This window comes from Manacus candei, unplaced genomic scaffold (assembly GCF_025592945.1).
Source record: "Manacus candei isolate 608988 ecotype Guabito, Panama unplaced genomic scaffold, ASM2559294v1 h1tg000017l, whole genome shotgun sequence".
In the NCBI taxonomy this organism is placed as follows: domain Eukaryota; kingdom Metazoa; phylum Chordata; class Aves; order Passeriformes; family Pipridae; genus Manacus; species Manacus candei.
In genome coordinates this window covers 21724165-21742558 of record NW_026138065.1, presented here as the reverse complement: position 1 = coordinate 21742558, position 18394 = coordinate 21724165, and the positions used below count along the sequence as shown (strand labels likewise).

The 18394-nt window shown below is 38.3% G+C and overlaps 1 protein-coding gene across 9 annotated transcripts in view; it reads left to right on the top strand.

Moving 5' to 3' along the window:
- The window catches only part of USH2A (usherin), a 379342-nt gene that overhangs the window by 325384 nt on the left and 35564 nt on the right, over window positions 1-18394 (top strand). For all 9 annotated transcript variants that reach the window (XR_007903998.1, XR_007903997.1, XM_051783908.1 and 6 more), the window contains one exon: window positions 289-643. Coding sequence is in view for 7 of the 9 variants with exons in the window: in XM_051783908.1 (XP_051639868.1) it covers window positions 289-643 (355 nt within the window). In the remaining 2 variants the exon portion in view is untranslated. The remainder of the gene's footprint in view (window positions 1-288; window positions 644-18394) is intronic.

Here is an 18394-nt window from a genome sequence, read left to right as displayed (position 1 = left end):
CTGGTACTCTGGACAGTGACAGCATACTTGTTTGACATGTTTTATAGTATTCTTCTAGATAAAGGAGAATAATTGGTTGCCTCAAAAACACAAGTTCAGTGAAATGCTTTTAAGATGCAAAGATAGGTAGGCAGTTCCTTGTGTGTGTGTATGTAACTTAGGGAAATAAGTTTTGTTTTTTTCTGAGATACAGATTGAATTTAGAACTTCAGGATCTACTGCTATGGACTGGCAAAGTTATTTTTGAACTTATTTATTTAAACCCTTTGCTTTTTTATTTAATTCCAGACGTCCTGTGGGCAGTCAAGAAGAGCTGCTTTTGTTCATCTGGACTGAAGGAGCCTTGGAGTTTATTGATGCATCCGATGCCCTACAGCCTTTTACTCTCTATGAATATCGTGCCAGAGCTCAAAATTCTGTGGGGTCAGTGGACAGCTTGTGGGCTTCAACCCAAACTCTGGAGGCTTCCCCATGGGGCATGGGAGCCCCTTGGGCACAAGCAACAAGCGCATACTCAGTGAGATTGAACTGGAGCCAGCCTGTCTCTCCCAATGGTGTTATATCCCTGTATCGAGTGGTCTATCAGGAAAAACGCAGCGACCCGACATTTAGCACCCCAGCTGTTACAGCGCTAACCGTAATGGTAAGAACTGGACCACAAAACCAGTTTTAAGATATTTTTGCTCTGCTTTGTTCTCTGCTGTATTTTAGAATCTCACTTAATACTGATTAGAAAAGTGGGGTTTCCGATTGTCAGTAGCGTTGTTGGTTTAAATTTTGTGTTTTGCCCAGTGGAGACTGAAACATTTCACATTAATACTGGATTTCTGGTAGAGGCAAGTAGATTACTCAAAAGCATGGATGTGTCATGTCTGGAGGAATTATGCACATCTACCTTTTTCAGCCTCACTCTGAAAATACTGTCCTGAGCTTTTTGTCTGACCATCAAATAGTGTCACAGGATCTGCACAAAAAACATCAATATCACTCCTCCTTGTATATAATTCTATTTTTTTAATTCGGTTGGAATCATAAAGTGAATGAATTAATTAGTAATTACATAGTTCATATATGCAATGCATTTGCATGTTCCCTTCATAATTCATCAGTAATAAAAGCAGATCTGCTTTTATTTCCACTGCATGTACTTATATTAAAATGTGCACTGCTGATATGTCTTTTCCTTTCTTTTCCTGTTTCTGCTCTGTGTGTGAAGGGATAGATTCAGGGAAGATCAGGCTGTTTTGTGAACTGACTAACAATGTTGTGTAAGTCAGTGACAAAAATGGTTATGTTTTGTGCATTTACCACTGCTCCTCCCACTTGCATATTACATTCTAGTCTTTCTAAAGCAAGACAGCTTATAGGTAGTTGGTTTGAAGAGCTGTATATTAGGATAGTACTGCTATATTTGGCGGTCTTCTGAAAACAGATTTTAGAAAACGCTTCAGGAGTTTGTAATAAAGTTTGGTTTTCTCAGCCGTACCACCTCAAGTTCACAAACCTAGAATTTTCCCTAAATTATCTTCCTAGTCCATGTTTGTATTGAATAACACTGGAGCCCCCCTAAATTCTTAATTATCCCAATTATAAAGTATCTGGTTGACATGCTAGTGGGATCCTAAAGACCTTTCTCTGGAATACCCAATACTAACCTCTAAGTAACTTCCTCAGGCAGATCTCTACATGACATGGTGGGAGAAGTTTCCAGCTCAGTAATCTTACACACTCTTGTTATCACATGTTTCCAAAGCAGTTTTGTGTCTGGCTTCCTGGAAACCTAGATGTATTATGTTTATTATACATCTTTTTCTGAAAAAGAAAACAGATCCTGAATCGAATGATAGGAATACAGACTTTTGCCTTCTGAAGCAGTCACATTCGCATTGCACAGCATGCTAGGCTTTTAAAAAGTAGATTGGGATTCTAGAGTTACTGAACTTCAGTGGCATTTTGCTACTTAGCTCCCTTAACTTGTTTTAAGAAAAATAATCACAATCATAATTGCGACGATACACCTAAGATTTTAAAACCAGTGAAATGACAGGGCTTCTCCTAATACTCTGCTTCAGCAGCAAGCAATGTGTTGCTGAGCATCAGAATTGACCTGGCCAGTCATGCATTGCAATGTCTTCTAAGCATGCCAAAAACAACAGAAAATGTCCAAGATGGTTGTACTGTGGGTAATAAAACCTACCAAAATGGTCTTTTAAATAATGTTGCCACAGTGTGTTTCTTTAACAGCATCAGTTTAAAAGCCTTCTAGATTAACGAGCTATTATTTACTGAATTAGTATTTTCCTGGCTCCAAAATCCTTTCTTTTCCCCAAACATTACCCTGAATCAAAATAACATTCTGTCAGCATGTGTATAGCTGTTCTACTAGCATTGCACCAAAGCTGACTTGCATGGTTTTTCTACTGTTCTTTGTCATGAATGTGTATCGATTATTATTTTTGCTACTCTTTTTTATTTTAAATATTATACTACCCTTCAGGGAGGAATCTTTCTGCACATCTCCTCCATCAGTTGCACTCACTTTAAGCTGTTGCAGCTGCATTAACTCAGTAGAGTTGTTTCTGATTTATACCAAGGACCTGAGATCTGAATCCTACCTCTTCTGAATATAGCAGAAGAGCTGAAGCTTTGAATCAAAGTTATTGACATAAAGTGCAAAGAGTCCTGTTATCAAAGATATCTTCAGGAGGTTAGGTCAATTATCCCAGCAGGCAGAAACCTGAGCACCAACTTTCAAAGTTATAAACCCTTAAAAATAGAATTTTGTCATGAAATTGCAGGTATACCCTTAACTGTAGCTTTGTGAATGAGATACTTTAATTAAAATGTAATTTTATTGAAGGAACTAGCATTCCAATGATTAAACTTCTGCCCCTTTAAAATATAGCTTTCAGGGGTACTAGGCTAAATCATTTAATCTCCTAAAGCATCTCTATTGGAGCTCCCTCGTGGGATATGTCATTAGTCATTCTCTCACACGAGCTTCCATGTTACAAGTAAGACTTAAAGTATTAAATGAGCAATGAGTTCGGTCCTTTATTTAATCTGTTAGACTCCATTCTTATCCCATTAGATTATTCCAGAAAAAAAAAAAAAAACAGTGCTAGAATCACAGTAGCTGATCCCACCCTTGTGCTTGTCGGTTGCACCCTGCTTGCCTGCCACAGGACATGAAGCTTGACTGAAACCTAAAGTAGAAATACAATCCTTGTGACACTGCAGGATACAAATTAAGCTTTCACTATTGTACCTGCAGATTGTTCTGGTTTGACAGCTTCGGTTCCATCCATTTCCAGAGCCAAATGAGAAGCATCTTCTGGGTTTTCAAACAATCTGACAGGTTACCTACTCTACCTTCCCAAAATGCAGCTATTCACTCCCCACTTAAGGTGCATTAATATGGATTTGAATTAATACGTCAAAGGTATGGCTGCTTATCACTGACCCTTTGAAATTTTACACTGCCTATGGAGGTGAAAATGAGAACTCAATTCTGAGAGCAAGAGCTGCTGCCAATGAAATGAAAGGAGGATCTCCCTGCACCCTTAGGAACAAGTGACATACAGTGAGCCATTTTGATGCTTCACAGTTAAAGAGCAGTGTCACCCATTTCCTTAGCTTGTTTGACCAGGAGTGTAGTGACAGATGTTAGGTGACAGCAAATTAAACTGACATTCTGGTTTATTTGCAGAGCAAAGTCAAGTCAAGACTGGTTACAGCAATACAAGTGTCTCCCACAATGTCTTTGCAGTTCATTGTAACCCTCTAAAGCAAGAATGATATTTAGTGTCTTATTTGACAGCATTAACATAAGACAGATGTGTTTATAGGGGAATGGATTGACAGTAAGTTCTCATTTACAGAAATCTGCATAAAGTGACTAAATTGTCAAAGCAAGCTTCTCACTCTTGTGAACTTAGGGCTTAAGCTTGTGAACATAGAACCCAGAGCTGATTTCATTATAAAGCCAGTGCCTGCCAAACAGCATCAAAGCATCACAGTTCTTTACCTGTTATATTCCAAAGGTTGCTGTGAGGTAAAACCATGGGTAGGTTTGGACATTTCTCAGTAGATGTTTTGTGGGGTGTGTAATGCTGTTTTTCCCATGACAATTATATCAACTGTTTGGTTGTTTTTCATAAGCAGAAGAATTCAAAGCCAAGAAGATGAGTAAAAAATGTAAGAATATGTAGCTGTTAGAATGTGCTTGGAGAAGGAAAAGCATCCAGAGATAAGGGTTAAAAAGAAAAATGCCTGCTATGAGCAGTGCCCCCCAATTATTATTATGTAGAATCAAGGTTTCAGTGTGTTAAATTCACCGCAGAAAAGTGTAGATAAAACTACAGTGTGCTTGTTAGAAGATGCAAGAGATAGGTATAAGCATTATAGACCTTATTCCTGGGAAATTCTGCACCTGAGCCTACCTAGAAATACAGGTCTTCTCAGAGTGTAGTTTGCAGTGTGAGGCTCTCAAGCCAAGTTTATCATTAAAGGCTTTTTTTGGCATATCTATGCCAGCTTGGGATGTAAAAAATTAACACATCTCATAGCTGTTATCACTGCACCAGCAAAGCCTTTGGTTTGGATGCAACTATGCTAACAGTTGAGAGCACATGTTGGCTTCCCTTACATTATTTGGGAGATGGTATATAACTACACTGGCCAAGCTCCTCTTGGCAGGTACTTCATCTGTGTTAGGGAAATCTGTGTTGCAGAATAGCAAATAAAGAGTTTGGTAGGAGGATGAGGTTTTGGCTTGCATGATTATGTTGTTATAGGCAGACGGCAATTTGTATACCAAATATATAACCTGTGTAAGAATATTAAATATAGGTTATTTATTGAAAAACTTCATATCAAAAATATTGCATCAGAAATAATCTAGAGTGGCTGGTACTGCCATATATACATGCCTCCTATGCAGGATTTTACAGATATCTGAAATCATGCATCTGGAGTTAGTTTCTTTTTATTTGTCACATTTAGAAATACATAATATATTAATGTGTGGTCCTCCATTTCTGCCTGCTCATATAGACCAGTGAACATTTGGCAGCATTAGAGAAGAGATACCACATAGTAACTTCCTTGAGCATAATATTACTCACTAATGCAGTGTAAAGGAATGTACATGGCAACTTTCTTATGCAAGAAGTAATTGAAGATTGTAGCCACAAGAATAAGCATGCCAAGGAGAGGGACCAGGGAAACTTCTTTATGCATGCCTATTTCAGATGCCTGGGAAATGGACTGCACTCTAAGAAAATAAGATTACAGTAAATGAAGGAATCCCTGCGCATGCCAGAAGTTCAGAAGATGTGCTACTTAGCAAAGAATGAAAGCTGTGAATGGCAGTGGAGGGCAAAAGTTAATTAGGCTACTGTGCTGCTGTTAGTGAGTGGAAAGTAGCCACAACTAGAAACAAGATGGCTGCTCAGCAGTGCCCTAATACAGCCAAAAGATCATCTCCTTAGCTCTGCAAGGGCTTATGGGTTAGGGGGAAATCATACACAGATGACTAATTTTTTTATGGTTCACAGACGATCAAAGTGAAATTCAGCAGCTGTTCAGGACAAGTGACCACTCTAACGGCTGTAATATAACCTGCTAAATAGAGAGGGAATTGCATGAGAGCAAGAGGTTAGCTGTGATTATCGGCAGGTGAGTGCTTTATTGAAGTTGAAAGACCATTAACATTGATGGAGTAATTATTTCAACTTGAAAGTAATTACCTTGATGGGTGATAACTTCTCCAGTGTTCCCAAATTTGATTGGACCAAACAATTGTGAACTCTTGAAGCCTAGAAAAATATTACAACAATACTGTAATGTTTAAATTACTGAAACCACTGTTAGAGTATTTTAATTATGTCTAACAGTGAGAAGATTTTAATGTACAACAACTGGTGACCTCTCGTGTATAGAGACATTTGCTTTCTAATTTCAATGAAATGATCCCCACCTACTACGTGTGCGCTGTATGTGATGGGTTTGCAAATGAATCATTTGATTTAAATGCAGTTTTTAAGATTCAAAGCCTCGTTAGCACAGTTTCAGGAAGGGCTTGTACTGGAATTGCTCTAATTGTTTTATTTGCCAGGAAAGCCCAGTAATGTAAAATGCTTTCCGTGTTTTAATCTCTAGAACTGTTAAGCTTATATAGGATGAATACAGGACAAGTGCTCCTTCACATTGAAGGCAGCTGGAAAAAAGTGTGTGAGGCAATCTGTGTCTCACAGATTCTGTTGTTTCCATGCTGCTGCAGAATATGCTGGGTTTGGCGCTATAGCTCTGTTTAAATAAGCATTTGGATTGGCACTATGATGCCCCTCCAGAAACTGATTAAGTGCTTCAGTAAGCCCCACCTATCAAGACAGACATGTAGAATTGCCTAATTAGAGCAGAAAGGATGAAATGGATTGTTGCACAACTTTGATGATTTTGAAGTACTGTGGTAATAGAACTGGATGAGAATGGTGAGAGAGAAAGAGAGAGGCTTCAGCTTTTCTATTTATACCATCCTTGCTGTAAACAAGCCCACTTCACTGTCTCCTGGATATTTTCAGCAGCTGCAGAAACATAGCTTTAGACTCTGCTGGAACTCTGCCAAGAATGAAAGAATCCTTGCGAGTTAGGTTGCAGGGTAGCAAGGAAAGGTTTGTCTGGTGTCTGGGAGGCCTTAATATGTTGTCAGGCAACTGGTGATTTGAATTAGTGAAGTTACAGCAAAGAAGTTTATTTCACTACATTTTTTCTTGAATATTTTCTCCCTAATTCAGTGTCCAACATGAAGTTAACATAACTTTGTCTGGCTGTAAATTTTTGCACCGGAAGTAAAAACACTGAGAGGGTTATGTCTGACCATGCCTAATCACACATTCCAGATTGACTAGACCAGAGTGCCTGGATCAATAGGTAATTTCTTCTACAAATAAATTAGTTACCTATTTGGAAATATCTGGTGTATTTTATCCTTGGGCTTCTCCTTGTGTAAGATCCATTTTTCACCCATTATGTAGGTCTTTTTTTGATCAGTGAAACACATGGAGAGTTAGGTCTTTTGAGAGATATTTATAATGTTTGACTTAAGGTATCTAACCTAGTTAAGGTCATGAGCATCCTCTATACACCATGAAACCTCCATAATGTCTAAGGCATGGACATTTACCATCCTTGGGCTGCAGCTGTTCACACATGACTGCTTTTGTCTGGTGTACTTGTGTTCCACTGTAGGCAAGTGTCAGTCAAAGAAGGTGTTTGTTTTTACACTGATTAATCAGCTTTCTTAACCCACACAGTGGAATTACATAGTTTGACGGATATAAAAGATGGTACCCTCTGACAGAAAGATGGCTATGGGCAGCACTCTGGAAGTGGTAATCTTTTCAGTTTGTGCATCTGCAGTCATAGGGGAATAGGTGACCACCTGACAAAGGCTAAAGGCTAAATGAGATTGCATAAATGCTCCATATACTGTTTCTCTATATGGAGAATGTTTTTATATGTTTTTTATTTATGTTTTCTGTAAGTCTTGCATTGAGACTAAGATCAAGCTAACCAGGCACTGTAGGAAATTGGCAGAATGTTTTCTAATTTGCAAAACCAAAATGGAAACCCCCACAAACCTTCACCTTACTAAGTATAATTTGTTAGGAAGCTATAATATGGGGTCATTCTTCCCTTTGTACCCTGTTGTGTGTGACTGCACTAAATCTGCTTTAAAAACAGGGTTTTGGTAGGCTACAGATGCTTTTTCACATATAAGTAGGAAATAAAAATGAAGAAGGAGGAGGCAGAAATTTGTTGGGTAATATGTACAGCTGTTTTTCAAATTAGATATCTGTTTAAAAATGCTTAATTGGATTTGACTAGATTTTAATTCACATTTAACCAACATTCTTAAGTGGATGTATCAGGCAACTCCAAGATAGCACTCTTTGTTGGTAAAGTCATAGGGCAGCTTCCTAAAAATCCCCAGAGTAATGCCCAACAGGAATTCTTCAGCTGATAATTAGACAGGCCACTCCCCAGACCCCATCCTACCCTCCAGCCCCACTTCCCTCCACAGATAAGGTCTTTTAATCAAATTGGCTGAGAAGTATTATGTCATATGCTTATATTTCATAGGAAATTTTAGCAAACAATGGGTAGTTTTAATAAATAGAGAATTCTACCTTAAGAAAAAAAAAAAGAAAAAGCAAGCCATATGACTCATGGGAATTGATAATATAACATAGAGCCTCATACCACTGGGGACTCCATTTGAATCTAATCCAGGTCTACAGTCACCAAAGTCATTCTCATCAAACAGCCGTGGGGTGTCCTATGCAAGATAAGTTTAGTATTCTCAGCTGACCTCCTGTCCTTTCTCTTTACTGCTCCCTTTTGAATCCATTCCCATCACTCAGCTTCACAGCCTCATTCAAGCTCATCTCCCCTATGCTTGTTGCAGTTTCCCATTTTCTGCCTGCCAAGTGACCTCTCTCTCTCCTCCTTTCATACTTTACAAAAAACCTTGGAATGCACGTATAGTCTTGCCTATAATCTTGCCCCCTCTTTTTCAGGGAGCAAGACCCTAATAACTGCATGGAGCTAAAACATGAGTTTATCAACAGAAAGCTCTCTGGGAGTGGGAATGGGTGTCCGTCTGTATAATGCTGTTAATTTACAGCATTATATAAATATTATTTTTGAGACTATAATAGCAATTATGGTGAATAGGGGCCAGATGGCCTCTGTATCTAGAAAGCAGAATGTCAGTGTATTTTTAATGGACACAAGTGTTGCTTTTTGACAGGAAGGTAATATTAAATTCTATGTTATAGTTGCCTGGCAGGTGAGTATGGTTCTGAGTTTTGGTTTTTCTTAAAGTAATTACTAATGTCATGCCTGGATAATTTTGCCCACTAAAGCCTTATTCTGTGGTGGGGTCTTTGTTGTTGCTCTTTTTTTTTTTTTTAAGGATGGTTATTGATCTCTTGCTGAGCTGAGATTTCAGTTTTATGCCAGATAGTTTGATTAATGGGTTGGTTTCTGTAAGTGGACTGAATGGGGATAGGAAGCACAAGCCACTCATGCCGCCAACCCTAACTCCGTCAAGACGCATAGCTCATTATGAAACAGTTATCAAGTATACATGAAAAATTAATTGGGCTCAGTTTGATTCTGAAAAGGATCAGCTTTCTACTTGGCGGTCCCCCCAATCTTTCCAGATGTTGCACGCTAGCCCCTCGAGAAGCAGCGAAGGGAGATGTATTAATACATTGTATTGATTAGATCAAGACCCCTGACAGTTATTTGTAGAGATACCATCTGGCTGCTGTTCGAATTCCTTCACCAAAAACAGGACGTGACATGTTATTAATCTCAACTCTCTAAGTATAGACAGTTGCCTTTTCTGCTAAACCGCATTTTACCATTCCGTAGGAGATGGAGGCAGACCTGAAGGGTGCTGAAATTAAGGTTATTACACAAATTGAGCCATATGGTCCAAATATTTCAGCAAGAAAATTGCCAGGCAATAAAAATTGCTCCTGCCTTCCTAATGGTGTAAATTACAGTTTAACCATGGCTCTAATGATGTCCTTCTGCCGCGCTTAACTACTGTTACATGAAGGACATTGTTTTAAAAATATAAAAAACAAGTAAATGCCAGCAGCGTGTTTTACAATCTGTTAGTGTGTCATTAAGAACACTGTCAGAATTACATAAACATAATGGCAGGCAACCTAGCATACAAAAGAACAAGTATGGAAATAGAAAGTGTCTTGAAAACTCCTTTAGCTCTGTAATGTCAAGAGCCCTTTCCCTTCTGGAACTTTTCCAGTATGGGAAAACGTGGCTGCTTATTTATTCCAGTTTTCACACAGGCTCCGATGGAGATTTAAAAACAGAAAAAAAAATACTGAATATTCTGATGCATTTTGAACAGGTGACAATGTAGGGGTATAAATTTACTATCACATTATACTGTAGCTGTATATAAAGTTAACTGAGTATGAAAAAGAAATCCTAAGTGTGACTCTCTTTTCAAAGTGCAGCATTCTTTTTATTCTTTTGGATCATAGTAGGACTTTCTGGTTTTCAGACTTTGGGGGGAATTGCAGAGTATTAAAATAGTTTCAGAGCTCAAAGCCTCTGTAAAATTTTACTAACAGAGTTAAAAATCTTAAAAAATTGTTTATTAAAAATAGCTGTAACTTATTTGTTATGAAAAACAAAATGAAAGTAGTTATCCAGTCAGCAGGTGCATTACTGACTGATTCTGGTGATTTATCATACAATGTGGAAATTAAATTGTGATTAAATAAAGTGAATAATTAGCCAATGAGATTTTATTTCAAAAACAGTCATCCAGCTATTAAGTTTGCAAAGGGAAGCCTCCATACAAATAGGAAAAATTACAGAAGTTTATAAAAATCCTTTTTGGAATATTGGGTTTGACCACTTCTACTTTAAAATGTGCAGATTTTAATAGTTCATATATGCCAACCCTTTTCATAAAATAACCTAGCATGACCATGTTCCCAGCTTGGGGTCTGGCTGACTGGGTGCATAGCACTGGCTCAGGGGATGTGCACTTGGAGCGTTCTGTACCAGCTTTGTAGAAGTGGCTGCTGGAAACCAAGGGGTCCTGAGCCCCACCACTGCCACCCCTCCCTCCCTTTGACCATGTTATTCTGGGTCTGCTGTGCAAGTGGAGCTGCTGCTTCCCCTCCCATGCCCCTTTGAAGGCAGAAAGTTCCACACTCTTGCAAGGGCTGGATCTTCCTGCAAGTTCCTGCTGGATCTTCCCGTGCACTGAAATACGTTTTGACAATGTTGAAACCACTGCTGAGCAATGTTGAACAGACAAAGGGAAGGGAGATTGCGAGTTAGCTGTCTGGGTTGGCTGGTTTGTGAATAAGCTGACAGGCAGCTCATGTATTTGTCTTCAGACCTAGCACAGTTTCTGAATTGTGTGAAGGTCTCATTTTTGTGTGGAGCAGGGAAAAGATGACAGGGGACTTTTGACAAATTTAAACTGAACCCAAACCAGACAGTTAATCAGATTCAATAAAGTCCTTTTTGTCCTTCTTGCTTCTCAGTACCAGTACAATCACAAATGAAAACATCAAAACATAAGTAATCCATGGTTGGTTGGTTGGTTTGTTTCCAAAGAAACTGAAGGCAGAAAATAGTAGACCCTTGTGAGGATGGTAGTCTGAGAACTTCCTATCTACAATGCATGGGAGTAGTTTACATATATATAACCTGTATTAGGAGGAAACAAAGTCCAATTTATGAGTTTATCCCCTTATAAACTCATATAAGTATTTCTCTTAGTACCTTGAACTTTTTATCTTATCAAAGTCAGAGAAATGCATGACAAATGAGATCTGGAGCATCCAAGTGTGTTGTACTCTACTCAGGAGCACCCCTAGTGGATGGATTTTATTGTTTAACTGCAAAAACTCTATATTGTATTTTTAAGTCTGTTTCTTTAGCATTCATTAAAGAAAATCTCTTCAGTCTGTAAAGAAAGAGGTACAGATGTCCCTCCATCAGCATCTGACAGGCCAGAAGATTTGGAAAGGATATGCTCATTGAACTGCTTTATGAGTGCCAAGAAAAACTATGAGCATGGAGAGAAGGTTTCTACCCATGAAGTGGAGGGCTTACTGCAAGAACCCCTGCCAAAGTTGCTACTAGATTCAGAGAAATGTTTCTCATCTTATTAGTAGGTGCCACGTTACAGCTTTTAGGATATCAAATATTATCTGTTATGCCTCTGGCAGCTTCGGGCTGCTTTGCTCCCACCACCAAAACTGTGAAAACTGTTTCTTCCTCTCTTCTTTTCCCTTCACAAACCTTCCTTTCTAGGAGCACATTTGGAAACCAGGAGGAGTGATATAGGAAACAGGAACTCCCATCCTGAGGATCTAGTAGAAAACTTCTGTGTTTTTCAGATTTTTGTTAGGAACTTGTTTCTATTTCCAGATATTCTGAAGGTCATGCAGTCCTTACAACAGACAGGACCCTGCTTCAGTCAGGTAATGTCCTTTAAAGGTCTTGTATTATTGAGGCTGTGTAGTTATGCAGGCAAAGCCTTAGGAGACAAACAACCACTTACATGTTCACTTAAGGCAACCAATGGCTGGTGCAAAAGCAGCAGCCAGACCTGCAGCACAATATCCTCAAGCTCTTTGACTTTACAACTGTGGGTGCCTTTTTTGACCTATCTATGGCTGCTCTAGCTTCCTTCTTTATGTAGCACATATATCTTCTAAACAGTTCTGGGCCACACCACCCTAAGATAGAGATGTTGGGATTTGGTCCATCTCAGTGAGGCCGCTGGAGTGTGTGTTGTCTGTGTGCCAAAAGGACTCTGAAGAGTAGTATATTCACAACAGGAAGGTGTCCAGAGGTTCCAGTATCTAGTTAACCTACCAGGGCATATTGCAAATCATGACTCGTTTTGGTTCTGAATTTTGCTCCAAGTATTTTCCTAAGTCCACTTCCTGCAGGTTTGAATGCATCAATTATTTTTTTTCCCATCCAGAGCAAAGTTCCCAGTCTGAGACAAATAATCCATGCTGTGTGGAGATGCTACTCTGGTGGCTGCCAAATAAAGGCACCAAGTTTACAGTTGTCCCACAAAATCAGAATTGCAAATGCAGATTTAATGTGGCAAGAGAGTGAGGGAAGTGGACTCCTTGTAGTGATAAATTTTCTGTATTTTTCCTGTAAAGAAAACTTTACTCTGCACAAACAAAATGAGTGAAACTTTGCAGAGCTCTTATATTTCAACAGGCTTTAAAAAAGAATTAATGAGAAGTCTAAAGACATCTTCTCCCAGATGAAGTATTAGTCTTGTCATTATGGTATAATAAAATTATTTTTTATTGTTTTCTCTTCAGGGGTTCAAGACAGATGATAATTTAGATTTTCTCTAATGCTAGTCTATGCTAGAAATGCTAGACCCATGATGTACCAATAGATCATGAGATTTATACTATAGTTGTAGCTTAAGACAGTGACATATTTAAGTGCTGTGCTTAATGTTACTGGAAAGTCCTGGCCTATAAAGACTGACTAGAGACCCTGAGAGCAAATGGGAAAGAAAACATCACCTTTTCCACAAAGTAACAAAATAGTTTGAGCTCTAGTTGTCCTGATGTAAAAAACAGTACTGCCTTTGAGGACAAAGAGTTGGGAACTTGTGTCTTTCAAAAATGAACATTTCTGAGAAAAAAAATTGCAACAGCTCTTCAGCATACTGCATCTTTTTCTCTTCCTGGTCCTGCATAGAAGCATCACAACACTTGCTTTGTTAAAAAAACTCCTGTATTGATATTTGGGTTGAGGGTATTAATAAAAATTTTAAACCACACTGATTTGAGTAACATCATCGCAGGCTGGGATGATGTTAAAATCAGGAGTCTAGGATGTTTGCTTTAGTATTAACTAAACAGATATTTGCTTCAGATTAGCTAAGGCAAATCCCTGCTCTGGTTGGGTGCCATCTACATTCACCATGTAGTTTTGGTCTTCTGCTTATGAAGACCCTAATCCATATCCTTGAAAAAGCAAAAGGAATCTTACATTGAAGTATTTTGAAATCGCTGCAGTTAAACTTCTGAAGCTATGAATTGTTTTTCTGTTTCTCCTTAAGAAAAAATAAAAGAGCAGACCTGTATGGTCTGTTGCTGTGTACTGGTTGAAAATGTTATCACTGATTTTATTGCTCTTTGAGTCTTAAGTGAATTTAAAGAAAAAGCACAGGTCTGAATTCTAAAATCTTACCTTAGATGGCAAATGTAGGCTAATCTAATCTGTGTAGAGAGAGAGTGAGATTTCTCTGACAGGCTATTTAGAACAGAGGTTAAGCATAAAAAATATGACTTTCCCTTTGGAGGGCCCTCCTACCCTCAGTGCAGAGTGTAGAGAGTAACTGAGGACACTAACTACACAAGATTTGTGTCAGAATGTAGGAGAACATTGTGACTGTTTCCCATAGTGCCTATCCTCATATTTGAGCACTTGAATACATTTACAAGCCTGTCCCAAAATGACTAAATTGTACTAATTTCTCTTTGGATTGCTCATTTATAACGTGCATACATGCAGCTAATCAATAGATGAGACAGTGAAACTAGTGGATTTACAACTTAATATGCTGGAGTCAATAATGTGCTGTAAAGACATTTTCAGTTCAGAAATCAGCACAATTTGTTCTGTACTAAGCTTATGTGATCTATTTTAATTCACTAAGTAACTTAAATATCCAAGGAAAATACATAATCTGAACTAAACCTGTTATGCTTCAGTTTTCAAGTAATATTTCAGTATTTACATATTTCATCTTTTCTCTAATTACTGCACCTTGCTGGTGCCATAAGCAGCTCAGACTTTTTTTTTTTTTTTGGCAGAAGCTCTGCACTGAGAAGCCCAACCCACACTAGGAGGGACTAATGAGTGTGTGACCATATGAAAAGACATGATTAAAGACTCTCTTTTATTTATGCGTTAACATTTCTAACTGCTTTCTTGTTCACACTGCAGCAGATATAGCTGTCTACTTCTCTGTATATGTGTATGAATTTAGTGTTCATCTGACAGCACAGAAAATGGGAATGGGCAGTCTGCAGACACAGCTTCATATGCTGTGTCAGGGTGAGTTTCTTCCCAATGGTGCATCCTAAGAGGCTTAAACTAGAGGGAATTGTAGCCATGTGATCCAAGGAGGATCTGGATGTTCATCCATGTGTGTTCACTTGGGTTGACTTGGTTTCAAGACATTAAACCTGAAAGCAGCTTCTCTCCCAGTGACTCCACCAAATGCTATTGCCACTCTTTCTTCTTGTCTTCTTTTCAAGCCTTTTCTCAGTGTGGAGTTGATTCCAAGCCTTCGTTATTGCAAGAGGTAGCTGCTAAAGGACACAGCAATATATAACTTATTCTTTATTGGACCTCAATATTTTCATGAACAGTGCAGTCCATAGCAGCTGCAATGGAAAAAAAAGATTTTTGTTCCTTTTACCATCATGTGACACAGGGGCTTCGCAGGCCACTCATTGAGGCTTTGCACTACCTTGTACAGCCAGAAGGGGCAGAGATCTCCTGTAGCAGTCTCCTACTCCAAGTGTGGGGGAACATCCCATTAAGTTCTGGAATGAAGGTCTCAGCGTGTCAGTATTTTGGTGGGAAACTGTGCTTTGCTGAGGAATATGTTCCCAAAGTGTGCACCTAAATACATGTCTGATCAATATTCCCTGCTAATAGTCAGAAAATAGGCTAAACTTCCCTCCAGCTACAGAAAAAAGCAAAGGCATCCCTCCCTGCATCAGCAGTTACGTGCTTCTGGCCTTCTGCTAACAGTGGCTACTCTGTACAAAGAGGTGTGGAACAAATCCCTTTTTCCTGGCATGGATTGGCATAATTGGACTGCACCTTTCCCAAACATCTACCTGCATACTTTCCTTTACTTTCAACCAGTCTCTACTTGGAAAGCAGGTATCTTCATGTAGGAATTGTAAAGCATTGAGGGAAGCAATGGAAAACCTGGTGAAGAAAAGCCTTTAGAGAGACAAAGGCTTGTACTTTTTGGCCCATCATTTCTTAAAATACCTAGTTCATTTTAAAGGTGACATTTTAAGTTCAGCCACATACTCAGATTAAACTTTGGCCTTTATAATGTAGCTCCAAGTAAATTGTTTATGCTTACCTTTGAATGTCTCTCAGAAGTGATTACATACATAGCAGGCAAAGTTTGAATGAAAAGCTAGGACTGTTCAGTACAGAGCAAAGAAAAAGGAATAAAACAGTAGGAAGGAAAACCTTTTAGTCTCCTTTCAAATGTTGCTTTTATTTTCCATTGTGTTGGCAGAAAGCAGGGATTTAAAGCTGTGAATTGCCTGGAGGCTGTGCTATCTTCCTCTACTTAGCAGCAGTTCGAACTGCTCTTTTTTTGCAGTGTTGGGTGAGAGAGACAAGGACTCAGAATGATTGAGAAAAGGGAATAAACTAAGCTTGCATTTAACAATAACATGACACGTCTATTGTAACTGTGTAAAATGGGATCTAAAACAACAACTATAGTTTCCTGAAGCTGTACACAGTAACACAGGGGGATATCCTGAGACTTAATTAATTAATGTTTGTAACATGATGTGAGATCCGATGATGAAAAGTCATATATAACTGCAAAGTCTTAATTCTATGGAGCACAACTGACATTCAGTGGAATTTTCAAGGAAACTGATGTGGGAGTTCACCTGTAATCTGTGTTAAGATTTAGATTGTCCTTGTACAAGTCTCCTTAAAGATTTTCTTGAAACTGTCTTTATTCTTTTTACATTTCTCTTTCTGCATTACGGCTGTTGAGCTGCGCAAAGGCAAAAATTGAAAATAATTGCTTTTATAGAGGAACACCAAGGGATCTTTCCTCTCTGTTTTCCATTCACCAGAACCACAGCCAAACTCTCTTTTTCAAACTTTACAGAACATATAAACTTTCAGATACTGTGCCCAGGTAATTTTTAGATGAGATGGGAGAAGTTTTACAGTGTTCACAGTCACTTTTCTTCACAATATCAGACACGATGTAATTTGAAGGGAGATGAGGAAGGTGTCTTACGGCACAGATATTTGAATTCACAAATGTAATAGAGGGGCAGTGTGAATTCTTGAAAACAAAAAAACTTCAGATGAAACCAAAACCCAAAACATTTGATAATGACAAAGGCACATTCTTTTAACAACAAGGCAAAACTGAGTGCCATAAGATACCTTGAGTTGGGAAGTTCAGGAACATAAATTATCCATTTTTATGGATAAAGAAAACATCCATATTTTCATTACATTGGTTTATAAAGCTCCTGCCACTCTGGACATTACTGGAGAAAAAAAATATTTGAGACTAAGAAAATGTGGCAGTCCGGATTTTATTTGTTCTGACAAAAGCATCTAACTTGATTCTGGCCATCAGCCAAAATATCAAATGGAAAATACGGTTTATGGCATTAGGAAAAAATATAACATTAACCCCCTAATGCTCCATATTAAGGATGTACCCCCTACCATTTGCAGGTTTGAGCCCTTAGGCTCTAGCTGCTGTTTTACAGCAGCAGTGTTTTTGCTTTCTTTTGCCATGCCTGCAGACGCCATAGAATAAATCCATGAGAGAGACTCCACTCCTAGATGTTGACAAATAGTGGATAGAAAGTCATTGCTCAGCAGGAGCACTACATGTGGTACTTATGTTAAACATATTCTTGGAGTTCAGATGTACAAGCATGCTAATTCTAACAAAGAGATGCAAACCCCAACCAGACTTTGTGTGCTTGACTTTCCTAGCTTTCTACCTTCCCTGAAGACATCTTTCTATCCCAGATTACAAAGCTCCACCTGAAAGATGCTTCATTCCAATTCCCCTTGAGACCAAGGCAGACTCAACACATTGCAAGTTCTGTGCTATTTTGATGAGAATATGCAGATTCTGCATTACATGGTGTGTGAATTTGGAATGTCACAAAAACCTCCCAGCTCAATTCTGTTGGGTTTGACTGCTTTAATATCATGCTAGATTTTATACACCATGAAGTCTTTGCTGATGTAGCTGCTCTGTACTCTCTCACTCCCACCACCCTTCACAAAGTATGCCCCATTCAGCTAAAGATATGTGTATTTTTCTGAGGGTGACATATTGTTTTTCAGTGTGATTTATTTTATAGTATGCTTTTTTGTCTCAAATAGTATTAATTTTTTGCTGCAGATTCTGCCTGTCATATTTTGAAGAGAAACTTAGTCTAGTTGTTTATATCCAAAATGATTATTGAAAGCAAATAGTATCGCTCTGGTTAAGTGGGGATGTCATATTTGAACTGACTAAACCCAAAGTTTGTGGGTAAGAGTCCCATCACTGTCTAGTTTATAGAATGAGCTTCTTCGTCCCTTCTACCTCACTTTCTCATTGTGAGGAATAAAAAACATGGCTTAAAGTGAAGAAATATGGGGGGAAAGGAAAGAAATCAGGTGCAAATCTATGGTTTATTATACAGTAGGTCTTGTGAGTGTTGTTAGAGATAAAATATTAATGTTAGGAAAACATGTCGACATCCTTCTCTAGATGGTGTCTATAGTGGAATGTCATGTCATTGATATTTTGGTTTATTTGATTTATTTAGTCATACAGAAAAAATTCTTTTTTTGGGTTTCAGTAATTCTTGGTAGAAATTAGACAAATACAGATGCAAATACATTTTTTAGTAGTTGGCATGGAGTGCTGTTTGATGAATTTTAAACAAATAATTGTGAAAGAAAATAGAAGAGAGAAGATGAAAAAGAAAAGAAAAAAGAAAAGAAAAAAGAAAAAAAGAAAAAATAAAGAAGAAGA